Source organism: Eucyclogobius newberryi, unplaced genomic scaffold (assembly GCF_026437365.1).
Source record: "Eucyclogobius newberryi isolate DKJ021-1_F unplaced genomic scaffold, fEucNew1.0.hap1 SCAF_7, whole genome shotgun sequence".
NCBI classification, from domain to species: domain Eukaryota; kingdom Metazoa; phylum Chordata; class Actinopteri; order Gobiiformes; family Gobiidae; genus Eucyclogobius; species Eucyclogobius newberryi.
Window position 1 is genome coordinate 3979146 of NW_027316389.1, and position 14341 is coordinate 3993486.

The window sequence follows — 14341 nt, forward strand, 5'->3', positions numbered from 1 at the left end:
CTGTTGTCACTGTACTGTCTGTGTTCACTTTACTGTCTGTTGTAATTTTACTGTCTGTTGTCACTTTACTGTCTGTTGTCACTTTACTGTCTGTTGTCACTTTACTGTCTGTTGTCATTTTACTGTCTGTTGTCATTTTACTGTCTGTTGTCATTTTACTGTCTGTTGTCATTTTACTGTCTGTTGTCATTTTACTGTCTGTTGTCACTTTACTGTCTGTTGTCATTTTAATGTCTGTTGTCATTTTACTGTCTGTTGTCACTTTACTGTCTGTCACTTTACTGTCTGTTGTCATTTTACTGTCTGTTGTCACTTTACTGTCTGTTGTCACTTTACTGTCTGTTGTCATTTTACTGTCTGTTGTCATTTTACTGTCTGTTGTCATTTTACTGTCTGTTGTCATTTTACTGTCTGTTGTCATTTTACTGTCTGTTGTCACTTTACTGTCTGTTGTCATTTTAATGTCTGTTGTCATTTTACTGTCTGTTGTCACTTTACTGTCTGTCACTTTACTGTCTGTTGTCATTTTAATGTCTGTTGTCATTTTACTGTCTGTTGTCACTTTACTGTCTGTCACTTTACTGTCTGTTGTCATTTTACTGTCTGTTGTCACTTTACTGTCTGTTGTCACTTTATTGTCTGTTGTCACTTTACTGTCTGTTGTCATTTTACTGTCTGTTGTCACTTTACTGTCTGTTGTCATTTTACTGTCTGTTGTCATTTTACTGTCTGTTGTCATTTTACTGTCTGTTGTCACTTTACTGTCTGCTGTCACTTTACTGTCTGTTGTCATTTTACTGTCTGTTGTCATTTTACTGTCTGTTGTCATTTTACTGTCTGTTGTCATTTTACTGTCTGTTGTCACTTTACTGTCTGTTGTCATTTTAATGTCTGTTGTCATTTTACTGTCTGTTGTCACTTTACTGTCTGTCACTTTACTGTCTGTTGTCATTTTAATGTCTGTTGTCATTTTACTGTCTGTTGTCACTTTACTGTCTGTTGTCATTTTACTGTCTGTTGTAATTTTACTGTCTGTTGTCACTTTACTGTCTGTTGTAATTTTACTGTCTGTTGTAATTTTACTGTCTGTTGTCACTTTACTGTCTGTTGTCATTTTACTGTCTGTTGTCATTTTACTGTCTGTTGTCACTTTACTGTCTGTTGTCACTTTACTGTCTGTTGTCACTTTACTGTCTGTTGTAATTTTACTGTCTGTTGTCACTTTACTGTCTGTTGTCACTTTACTGTCTGTTGTCACTTTACTGTCTGTTGTAATTTTACTGTCTGTTGTTACTTTACTGTCTGTTGTCATTTTACTGTCTGTTGTCATTTTACTGTCTGTTGTCACTTTACTGTCTGTTGTCACTTTACTGTCTGTTGTCATTTTACTGTCTGTTGTCATTTTACTGTCTGTTGTCATTTTACTGTCTGTTGTCATTTTACTGTCTGTTGTCACTTTACTGTCTGTTGTCATTTTAATGTCTGTTGTCATTTTACTGTCTGTTGTCACTTTACTGTCTGTCACTTTACTGTCTGTTGTCATTTTACTGTCTGTTGTCACTTTACTGTCTGTTGTCACTTTACTGTCTGTTGTCACTTTACTGTCTGTTGTCATTTTACTGTCTGTTGTCACTTTACTGTCTGTTGTCATTTTACTGTCTGTTGTCATTTTACTGTCTGTTGTCATTTTACTGTCTGTTGTCACTTTACTGTCTGTTGTCACTTTACTGTCTGTTGTCATTTTACTGTCTGTTGTCATTTTACTGTCTGTTGTCATTTTACTGTCTGTTGTCATTTTACTGTCTGTTGTCACTTTACTGTCTGTTGTCATTTTACTGTCTGTTGTCACTTTACTGTCTGTTGTCATTTTACTGTCTGTTGTCACTTTACTGTCTGTTGTCACTTTACTGTCTGTTGTCACTTTACTGTCTGTTGTCATTTTACTGTCTGTTGTCACTTTACTGTCTGTTGTCATTTTACTGTCTGTTGTCATTTTACTGTCTGTTGTCACTTTACTGTCTGTTGTCATTTTACTGTCTGTTGTCACTTTACTGTCTGTTGTCACTTTACTATCTGTTGTCACTTTACTGTCTGTGTTCACTTTACTGTCTGTTGTAATTTTACTGTCTGTTGTCACTTTACTGTCTGTTGTCACTTTACTGTCTGTGTTCACTTTACTGTCTGTTGTAATTTTACTGTCTGTTGTCACTTTACTGTCTGTTGTCACTTTACTGTCTGTTGTCACTTTACTGTCTGTTGTCATTTTACTGTCTGTTGTCATTTTACTGTCTGTTGTCATTTTACTGTCTGTTGTCATTTTACTGTCTGTTGTCATTTTACTGTCTGTTGTCACTTTACTGTCTGTTGTCATTTTAATGTCTGTTGTCATTTTACTGTCTGTTGTCACTTTACTGTCTGTCACTTTACTGTCTGTTGTCATTTTAATGTCTGTTGTCATTTTACTGTCTGTTGTCACTTTACTGTCTGTCACTTTACTGTCTGTTGTCATTTTACTGTCTGTTGTCACTTTACTGTCTGTTGTCACTTTATTGTCTGTTGTCACTTTACTGTCTGTTGTCATTTTACTGTCTGTTGTCACTTTACTGTCTGTTGTCATTTTACTGTCTGTTGTCATTTTACTGTCTGTTGTCATTTTACTGTCTGTTGTCACTTTACTGTCTGCTGTCACTTTACTGTCTGTTGTCATTTTACTGTCTGTTGTCATTTTACTGTCTGTTGTCATTTTACTGTCTGTTGTCATTTTACTGTCTGTTGTCACTTTACTGTCTGTTGTCATTTTAATGTCTGTTGTCATTTTACTGTCTGTTGTCACTTTACTGTCTGTCACTTTACTGTCTGTTGTCATTTTAATGTCTGTTGTCATTTTACTGTCTGTTGTCACTTTACTGTCTGTCACTTTACTGTCTGTTGTCATTTTACTGTCTGTTGTCACTTTACTGTCTGTTGTCACTTTACTGTCTGTTGTCACTTTACTGTCTGTTGTCATTTTACTGTCTGTTGTCACTTTACTGTCTGTTGTCATTTTACTGTCTGTTGTCATTTTACTGTCTGTTGTCATTTTACTGTCTGTTGTCACTTTACTGTCTGTTGTCACTTTACTATCTGTTGTCACTTTACTGTCTGTGTTCACTTTACTGTCTGTTGTCATTTTACTGTCTGTTGTCACTTTACTGTCTGTTGTCATTTTACTGTCTGTTGTCATTTTACTGTCTGTTGTCATTTTACTGTCTGTTGTCACTTTACTGTCTGTTGTCACTTTACTATCTGTTGTCACTTTACTGTCTGTGTTCACTTTACTGTCTGTTGTAATTTTACTGTCTGTTGTCACTTTACTGTCTGTGTTCACTTTACTGTCTGTTGTAATTTTACTGTCTGTTGTCACTTTACTGTCTGTTGTCACTTTACTGTCTGTTGTCACTTTACTGTCTGTTGTTTGGTTCTTTTGGAAGTCCCCGAGTCAGAGAGCGTTAAATGAAGTTACCAACACTGATATAATGTTGCGCGTGTCCTCCAGACGTCCCCTGAGGACTCGTGGACAGGTTGGTGCGGTGAGACGGGTGTTGGGTTCACCGAGGCAACACCGCGGTCACATCCAGCCGCACGTCATTATTCAGACTTCAAACCACCGCCGGTCGTCACTCAGCGCTGACAAAACGAGGCTCGGTTCAGACAGGTTCAGACTAAGTCGCGCGTAAACACGACAACGGATTTCTCTTTTTGCTCGACCTTTTGAGGAGAATCGTCGCGTTTCCTCCATGAGTCTCCCGCTTCGTCCAACTCGTCTCTTTTTGTCTGTTTTAAGGTGATTCCCGGTAAGAAGTACGCGACCAGAGTGGCCCCCAACCACCTGAACGTTTACATCAATCTGGCTAATTTGATCCGGGCCAACGAGTCGAGGCTGGAGGAGGCGGACCAGCTTTACCGCCAGGCCATCAGCATGAGACCGGACTTCAAGCAGGCGTACATCAGCAGGTGGGTCGAGGCGGGTCGAGGCGGGTCGAGGCGGGTCGAGGCGGGTCGAGGTGGGTCGAGGCGGGTCGAGGCGGGTCGAGGCGGGTCGAGGTGGGTCGAGGTGGGTCGAGGCGGATCGAGGCGGGTCGAGGTGGGTCGAGGCGGCGCGGGGAGCGCTTTCATGCAGGACTTAATAAACGGTAATAACTGTAATAAGCTGCTGGATCAGGTCCAGTTTGGCACAAGTGACATGTTATTACGTTAATTATGAAAGATTTGTGGAGTAATTATAATATATATTTAAAGTAAACCAGTTTTCTGAAACCTCCCTCAGGCGTTTTTATTGCTTAGGACGGCGAACCTGGACCCGTTTCCTCACAAGGCCATCCCCGACCCGAGGCCACCCCCGACCCGAGGCCACCCCCGACCCGAGGCCACCCCCGACCCGAGGCCACACCCGACCCGAGGCCACCCCCGACCCGAGGCCACCCCCGACCCGAGGCCACCCCCGACCCGAGGCCACCCCCGACCCGAGGCCACCCCCGACTCGAGGCCACCCCCGACCCGAGGCCACCCCCGACCCGAGGCCACCCGAGACCCGAGGCCACCCCCGACCCGAGACCCGAGGCCACCCCCACCCGAGACCCGAGGCCACCCCCACCCGAGACCCGAGGCCACCCCCGACCCGAGACCCGAGGCCATCCCCGACCCGAGACCCGAGGCCACCCCCGACCCGAGGCCACCCCCGACTCGAGGCCACCCCCGACCCGAGGCCATCCCCGACCCGAGACCCGAGGCCAACCCCGACCCGAGGCCATCCCAGACCCAGACAAATGTCACATGTTTTTGCCTAAACAAGTTTCTTTTCTTTAAACAAGCAACAAAATTCACAAAATAATTCATAATAATTTTAACGGAAACGACTCGTGGTGATATATCGATACAGCAGCCCACGATATCGATACTGCAGTATCACGATACATGGATATTTGGGCCCAGCTCGGGTAAATGTGTATTGATGACTCTAAAGCTAACATGAGGATGCTCTGTGTGTTTGCTGCTGCAGAGGAGAGCTCCTGCTGAAGATGAACAAGCTGGCCGAGGCCCGGGACGCGTACCTTCGGGCCCTGGAGCTGGACCGGACCAACGCCGACCTGTGGTACAACCTGGCCATCGTCCACATCGAGATGAAGGCGCCGCACGAGGCGCTCGCCAACTTCAACCAGGCGCTGGAGATCAGCCCCAAGCACAAGCTGGCACTGTTCAACTCCGCCCTGCTCATGCAGGAGTCCGGTACGAGCAGAACCAGAACCATGCACCCACACCAGAACCAGGCCAGAACCACACGCAGACACCAGAACCAGGCCAGAACCACACGTAGACACCAGAACCATGGCAGAACCACACGCAGACACCAGAACCACACCAGAACCACACCAAAACCATGCGCCGACATTAGAACCATGCCAGAACCATGCCGGAACCACACGCAGACACCAGAACCACACCAGAACCACACCAGAACCACACCAGTCATGCCAGAACCATGCGCTCGACACCAGAACCACGCCAGAACCACACCAGAACCATACGCCGACACCAGAACCACACCAGAACCACACCAGTCATGCCAGAACCATGCGCTCGACACCAGAACCACGCCAGAACCACACCAGAACCACACCAGTCATGCCAGAACCATGCGCTCGACACCAGAACCACGCCAGAACCACACCAGAACCACACCAGAACCACACCAGTCATGCCAGAACCATGCGCTCGACACCAGAACCACGCCAGAACCATACGCCGACACCAGAACCACGCCAGAACCACACCAGAACCACACCAGTCATGCCAGAACCATGCGCTCGACACCAGAACCACGCCAGAACCACACCAGAACCACACCAGTCATGCCAGAACCATGCGCTCGACACCAGAACCACACCAGAACCACACCAGTCATGCCAGAACCATACGCCGACACCAGAACCACGCCAGAACCACATGCCGACACCAGAACGGGGGTCCTGAAGGGGGGGTCCTGAAGGGGGGGTCCTGAAGGGGGGGTCCTGAAGGGGGGGTCCTGAAGGGGGTTTGATGGAGCAGAGGCTTCACTGGAGAATGTTTGAAGAAGCCAAAAGAGAAACCAGTTGTCGTGTTCAGTCTGAACTTGTCTAAACTCAATATTGAACCAGGCCAAGTCTTGTCATCAGTGGAAGAGGCAGAACGTCCTCAGAGCGAGGAACGTTTGTGCAACGTGAAAACAAGAGCGATCAAAAAGAAAGATGATCAAATGAAATGCCAGACGAGCACAAAGAGGAAGAGTTCAGATTCTCCTCTGAGACCAGCCCCTTCACCATCGTATGCAGTCTTTTTTATATATATATATATATATATTATATATATATTTATTTATATATATTATACACATACTCTGCATACTTATGTAGAGTAGCAGTACTATAATATATTATACACATACTCTGCATACTTATGTAGAGTAGCAGTACTATAATATATTATACACATACTCTGCATACTTATGTAGAGTAGCAGTACTATAATATATTATACACATACTCTGCATACTTATGTAGAGTAGCAGTACTCTGGTACAGGTGGTGCAATACCTCATTCGTCCAGGAGGGTTCCATTGTATCCTACATCCTACTCTGAGTAAGCCTCCTGATAATAGCCTGTCCAGTTTGTTTATTTGTAGTACCCAATCTAATCTTCTTTGTTACCTCAGATGGTTTGACAGAGGATTTAACGGGCCATTTTTGTTAAAACAGAGAATCCCTTAAACGGGGAGGTTTAAGGTTCAGTTCACCTGCCGTGGACAGGAGCGTTTTGAAGCCCTGAGATGGACCAGCCCTGGCCTCTGATGCTCATCAGGTACTCATCAGTGATGAGGGGCTGCAACAGCTAACTATAGGATTTCTATGGCCATTACAGATTAGTTTACACTAGATCTGTAGCAGGTTTTCAGTATTCTGCAAATACACTTTATATATATATATATATATATATATATATATATATATATATATATATATATATATATATATATATATATATATATATATATATATATATATATATAAATCAAAGTAGAATGGATTGATAATTGTAGAACGTGAGACCTGTTTGTTTGTGGTGAGTTTCTGACCTTCTGTGTCGCTGGTTCAAGTTCAGAGATTCATGTTTTATGTTCACGTTTCTCTTTGGCATATGTTTAGTTCAGACCATATTATTCTTTCACGTTCAGGGTAAAATTAGAGCTTTGGGATGTGAAAAGCTTTCACCCACGAGACCAGGTTCTGGACCTCAGGACCTCCTGGTTACAGCGGGAAGTATTCAGAGCCTCTGTTTCAGCGTCTGGACAGAGGAACTGAACTATCACAGGGTCAGAAGTGTGCAGAGCCTTTAACTCACATGCTGGTCATTTCTCCTGGTCCTTGAGATGTTCTGCTCTTTCATTAGAGTCGAGTTGCGTTTAATTAAACTCATTTGACTTGATTATGAAAGGCTCTCACCTGTCGACAGGTCCTACAGCTCCCGGAGCACGTTTATTTGCTCTGACACGCTCCGGCGTCCAATAAGCACATATCGTGTTAAAATGCTGGTGTTTGTTTAGTGAGATCTGATGCTGATGCGACACCAGCTCCTTTATATGAATTGGCAGAGCACTTTGTCCTGAAACCCTCAATAATAACCCATCAATAATCTGTCTTTATGTTTACTGAATGCCGGTTGTCTTTGATGGGGACGACTTCTCAGGTCTCCATGTTCTCGAAAGTTCTGAACGTGTTCTCGTTCCGCTAATGCCGACACGTTCAGACGGACAAGGCAAGGCACGTTTATTCTGAGAGCACAGCTCGTCCACAAGTGCAAGAAACACTACAATCACAAAGCAGTTTAAGACATGAGAGAAGATCATATGGCACCAGCAGGAGGCCGCTCCATGTTTAGTCCTTACTCTGGCACCAGCAGGAGGCCGCTCCATGTTTAGTCCTGACTCTGGCACCAGCAGGAGGCCGCTCCATGTTTAGTCCAGACTCTGGCACCAGCAGGAGGCCGCTCCATGTTTAGTCCTGACTCTGGCACCAGCAGGAGGCCGCTCCATGTTTAGTCCTGACTCTGGCACCAGCAGGAGGCCGCTCCATGTTTAGTCCTGACTCTGGCACCTGCAGGAGGCCGCTCCATGTTTAGTCCTGACTCTGGCACCTGCAGGAGGCCGCTCCATGTTTAGTCCTGACTCTGGCACCAGCAGGAGGCCGGTCCATGTTTAGTCCTGATTCTGGCACCAGCAGGAGGCCGATCCATGTTTAGTGCTGACTCTGGCACCAGCAGGAGGCCGCTCCATGTTTAGTCCTGACTCTGGCACCAGCAGGAGGCCGGTCCATGTTTAGTCCTGACTCTGGCACCTGCAGGAGGCCGCTCCATGTTTAGTCCTGACTCTGGCACCAGCAGGAGGCCGGTCCATGTTTAGTCCTGACTCTGGCACCTGCAGGAGGCCGCTCCATGTTTAGTCCTGACTCTGGCACCTGCAGGAGGCCGCTCCATGTTTAGTCCTGACTCTGGCACCAGCAGGAGGCCGGTCCATGTTTAGTCCTGACTCTGGCACCTGCAGGAGGCCGCTCCATGTTTAGTCCTGACTCTGGCACCAGCAGGAGGCCGCTCCATGTTTAGTCCTGACTCTGGCACCAGCAGGAGGCCGCTCCATGTTTAGTCCTGACTCTGGCACCAGCAGGAGGCCGGTCCATGTTTAGTCCTGACTCTGGCACCTGCAGGAGGCCGCTCCATGTTTAGTCCTGACTCTGGGCACCAGCAGGAGGCCGGTCCATGTTTAGACATTATATATGTCAGTGTATAGTGTAGTGATAAGATCTGTCTTTGCTATAAAACGTAGTCGCCCCAGTCGATCCTTGACCCCCCTGGGAGCTAATGGCTTCCCGTCCCGATTTAATGATAATATTCCCTTATTGTCTAAGATTTATGAATAAAATGGCCGTCCCTGCGCTCGAAAGCGCCCGAGTACATTTTAATATACCCCGTCCAAAATACGGGAAGAGGGGTCTCTATCTAAAAGCCTGTATATAAGTCGCACTGGAGTATAAGTATATAAATATAAGTATAAGTCGCAACCCGGCCAAAACTATGAAAAAAAAGGTGCGACTTGTAGTCCGGAAAATACGGTATTTACAATATGTTCAATGTCCAATACAAATAAGAACTCATTCTTTTTACTGGACTCTCGCTGACTCCAGTGTCATTCATTTCCCGATGTCCAGCGCGGATCTTGGGTTTCACCGTTGTCAGCGTTGGTGCTTGTTGAAGCCGTTGGGACCGGCGCTCGCACTCGCCCGATGACACACCACATGTCACGCAGAGTTCAGGCGAGCGCAGTGTTTATATAAAGCATTACAATAACGCTCGGTGTTCACAGGGTTGTGTCGGGGGGAACAGGTGAGGTGCCAGAAGGGCGGGGCCTTTCCTCCAGGTGTGTTTGAACTGCGGGCTCGTATGGATTCAGGTGGAGAAAAACACACTTATTTAAATGGATGCGTGAATCATAATCTTTGTCCATAGACCGTGTTCAGTGTCGCTCGGCGCTCGCGCTCGTGAACACTCTGCTTGTTTGTGCTCGACTGAACAGAAGAAACAGGAAAGTCGAGCTCACAAAGTCATCCATCAGTCAAGAAACTCAATGGACGGTATGAAAGGCAAATGTTGAATCACGGCATTACACGTACAAACTCGGATGTGGATAACGACATTGTGCTCGACAAATAAACTTCCCGTGCCTGACCTCTGATCCCAATCCTTCTCTAAATGACCCATACAGTAAATATACTTAGATAATCATTTAAACACAATCAATAATGAGTAGTAGATGTTAAAGTGACGTACGACAGGTTTTTACCACGTTCATATTTAGTCTTTATTTGGTGTATTTATACCAGTTGTACATATAAATGATAGTTTTACACCGATCGAGCAGGTATTTGTGGAGAAAATGTTGCAAAATCTGTGGAAAATGACAGGAAGTGACATCACAAGAGGGACATGGCTATTTCAGTCAAAATTTATGCAGAATTTAGACAAAGAAACAACTTTTTAGACTTTCTAAACATTAATTCAACAAAATAAAGTCACTCTCGTATATTTAAATTTGTCAAATAAAACAAATACTGACATTAGATGAGTTTTGGCCCAGTGTTTGCTGGGTAATTTCCTACTGTGATGTCATCAATTACAACCAGGAAGTGATATTATAAACCTAAACATGTGCTATTCTGTGATAACATTTTGATCATTTGTAGCTAAATTCAAAATATATTTATCTTAACTGCGTTTTAGCTCAATGAGTCGTGCGACCTGTAGGGGGCGCTTTACAGGAGCGCTCTGGAACTCTTTTTGGTTGTTTGTTTGCTCTGATTTGGGGCTCCAGGATTGAAAATAAAAAGTTTTAAAACGCATCAAATGGATTGAATCTTGTTTCCACTCGTTCGTTTGCAGCAGTTTTTATTTTGTGTAAAAAGCTGGACATTTAGTCATTTTTAATACATTTTTGAGGCCTTTATTTGTATTTTATATTGAGTTTTTGTCCCCTTTTGTTGCATTTTATATTTGTTGCAAAATGCTGGACGTGTAATCATTTTCAATCCATTATTGTCTTCTTAATTTTGACTTGTTTACTACAAAGAAACAATGACTAAATACTGTTTATCGCTCAGTTTTGACTGTCAATTTGTCATTAAAAGTGTCTTTTCTTGCCCTCTTTTCATTTTGTCCCAACATAAAAACACATTAATCGTTAAAATAAAGTATAATCCGTGACTTCTCTCGCTCTTTCTCCGGCAGGCGACCCGAAGTTCTGGCCCGAAGCGAACCGCCGCTTCCTGCTGTACGTGGAGGAGGAGCCGGAGGACGCCAACGGCTACTTCAACCTGGGCATGCTGGCCATGGACGCCAGCGAGGACGAGGCGGCCGAGCGCTGGATGAAGCGGGCCGTCCGGCTGCAGGCGGGCTTCCGCAGCGCGCTCTTCAACCTGGCGCTGCTCTACTCGCAGTCCAAGCGCGAGACGGAGGCTCTGCCCGTGCTGGACGAGCTGCTGCGCCACCACCCCGACCACGTCAAGGGCCTCATCCTGAAAGGGGACATTCTGATGAACCACAAGAAGGACACGGGCGGCGCCAAAGCGTGCTTCGAGCGGATCGTGGCGCTGGACCCGGCCAACGTGCAGGGGAAACACAACCTCTGCGTCGTCTACTTCGAGGAGCGCGATCTGCCCCGAGCCGAGAGCTGCCTGGAGGCGACGCTGGCCCTGGCGCCCAACGAGGAGTACGTGAAGCGCCACCTGAGCATCGTCCGCGGCAAGATGGCGGCGTTGAGCGCGGCGGGGCGGCCGCTGAGCGCGCCGCCGCCGCCACAAGAGGGCAAAGGCGGGCAGCGGGGCGAGGGGGACGAGAAGCAGGAAGGGAGCGGCGCTAATGCGAATGGGAAGCTGAAGAATGGGAGGAAGTCCGAGGAAGCGGGCGGCGAGCGGCGGGGCGGCCTGGACACAAGCCCATCTGACAAGCGGACTAAACCCGCGGGGAAGTCGGCCAAAGACATCAACGACATCGAGGAGAAACGGGCGGCGGCGCTCAAGAGACTGGAGGAGATCGAGAGGATCCTGAGCACGGATTGAGGCGTTTAAAGGCGCCGCGCACTGCAAAAGAGGAGCGCCGCTGAAATGACTTGGATTCTGAAACGTGAGGTGGTTTAAAGGGGCACTGCGGGGCTTTTCTGGAGCAGGGGCCGCCGCGTTTAGGGCCGAAACTTAACGATTATTTCAGAAGTCCAACAGTTCTATTGTTCAGGCTTTTTAACAACGTTCTCCACCAAACGGAGCTGGAGCTGGAGCATGTTCGCCACAGAAAGCCTGTCGTTGTTGTGAGAATCAATCATAATTCGCCAGAACAAGCGAACAAAAGTGAAATCATCTTTTCACAACAGCTTCAGAACGCGGTGCCATTATTCAAACCCCAAAGACGCCAAAGCTGGTTTCCATGGAGCCAATTCCAAACTAATAATGATACTTCATGGTTCAACATTTGTGGATCATAAGTTTGGCGATTTCTTCAAAAAACATCACAAATATTCAGAAATCAAGTCATTTTAACATTTCTGTTTGTTTGTTTTTTGCAGTGTGCTGAATGGACTGGTGTTAACTGTAAAACACTTTTTTATTATTATTACAATTATGTTTTTTGGCTTTTGTAAACACTAATCATGAGTTCTAAAGGGAAAGCACAAGGCCAAGTGTGTGTGGGAGGAGCTATTTCTGTGAATGTGGGAGGAGCCTAATATGCAAAGACTGGCCACAATATTAGGTACAAGCCCTTTCTGTGGAGGCAATCGGAATCTTCACGATCGACTCACACGAGATCTCTGTTTTCTTCTTAATCAAGTACAAAACAACTGGTTTAACGTGGAATTTATTCATTATATTGAAACTATTATAATCACTAACCACAACATTTCTGAATAATTGTCATTATATTAGTGTTATTCGCTTTATTGACTTTAATTTATTACGTTTCCTCATTTTTTTGACTCGCTTTTAAGACGTTGAACTTTCTGAAAGACGATATAAAGTGAACATGACAAAAACAGAAATTAAACATTTATTTTGGTTTATATGGGTGTTTTCTGCCGTTTAAATTGAACTAAAAATACTTAATTTTGCTTATGAAATTGTCACTATTATTATTATTTTTTCGATTAACCTAATAATGTGGACGTCTCTGGTGGTGGAACTTTAAAACCTGTGAGAAATGCAACTTAAATCATAAAATATTCTGTTTTGACCTTCATGGGGCGTTAAAAGTGACATAAAAACATAAAAACACTGGTCAAAGCAGCAACATGTCTTTTTACAGCCTCAAATGCAAATAATATAGTAAAAAAGCGAAATATGAACATAATGTCTATTGTTTTAGTAAAAAGATGAAACTAAAGACATACGGTGTTATATTTCTGCACTTTTGTGATTCATTTTTTCCAACATTTCACATTTGTCTCAAAATTAAACCTAAACATTTAAAAAAAAATTAAAGTTGAAAGACGATATAAAGTGAACATGACAAAAACGTCCGGAATTAAAACATTTATTTTTGTTTAATGGGGCTTTTGCTGTATATATAGAACTAAAAATACTTAATTTTGCTTCTGAAATTTTTCAAATCAATTCCATTTATTTTTGTAAAGCCCAAAATCGGTGGTTGTCTCGGTCTATTTCTGCACTTTTGTGATTCATTTTACCAACATTTCACATTTCTCTCATAATTAAATCTTTAAAAAAATAATAATAATAATAATTTGAAAAATAATTTTGCAAAATTACGAGGCTTTTTTTAAAAACTGGGCTTTTTACACTGGTAATAATTAAATTACCGGACAATCATCTTAAACCGGTGTCAATAAAATCTTTAAAAATAACCTGATCGAACGAAGAGCCAAAAAAAATACTGGATTTGATTCTGAATTTGCCTCGAAAAATCCCTGGACGTACCTAATAAAGTGGCCAGTTGTGTCGCTACTGTTTAACCGTTCGTGTTCATCACTGGATCATTTCTCTTTTCTTCTCTCTCGTTTCCCTCCCCGCTCGATGCAAACATGTGACTCACGAGCGCCGCGTCCAAATGATTGTGTCCTGAACAATGGGAGGAAGTGACGTCGCCCCCTGGAGGCTCCGACGAGGGCTGAAAATAACCCCCGCGTCGCCCGAAAGCACCTTGCCGCCAACAAACGCGTAAACAATCCAGATCCTCCGTTGTCTTCCTGAACGGGCATTTTCGAGACACCTTTTCTGTTTTTCCTGACCGCGGGCGGGGGAGTACTCGTGGGTGGGGTTACTCGCGAGGTCTTCCGGCAAAACAACGCTAGCAACGATCTGAAAATAGAAACGCGCGTAAACGTTAGCGGCTTGAGAGAAGACGGATCGATTGTTATTATTACTATTATTTAAATGTGTTGTTTGTTATCATTATTATTATTTTAAAGTATTAGTATTTGTGTACTGTCGAAAATGAACCTAACAGACTGGCCTAAATATTAAACGGTAAAAAGCTCGAGGAAAGCGACGCAAATAATATACCGTATTTTCCCGGAGTATAAGTCGCACCGGCCAAAAAAATTTATAATAGAGAAGAAATAAACATATATAAGTCGCACTGGAGTATGAAATGTGGTTGCAAGTGTGAAAATAACAAATAATATCACATATAAGTCGCTCCGGAGTATAAGTATAAATATAAGTATAAGTCGCACCCCGGCCAAAACTATGAAAAAAGGTGCGACTTATAGTCAGGA

The 14341-nt window shown here is 44.4% G+C and overlaps 1 protein-coding gene across 1 annotated transcript in view; it reads left to right on the top strand.

Moving 5' to 3' along the window:
* Window positions 1-12471, top strand: part of tmtc3 (transmembrane O-mannosyltransferase targeting cadherins 3) — a 73789-nt gene extending 61318 nt beyond the window's left edge. Inside the window, exons 12-14 of the mRNA XM_072435540.1 lie at window positions 3824-3993; window positions 5039-5265; window positions 10846-12471. Coding sequence (XP_072291641.1) covers window positions 3824-3993; window positions 5039-5265; window positions 10846-11675 — 1227 coding nt within the window. The 3' untranslated portion in view covers window positions 11676-12471. The remainder of the gene's footprint in view (window positions 1-3823; window positions 3994-5038; window positions 5266-10845) is intronic.
* The last annotated feature ends 1870 nt before the right edge of the window (window positions 12472-14341 follow it).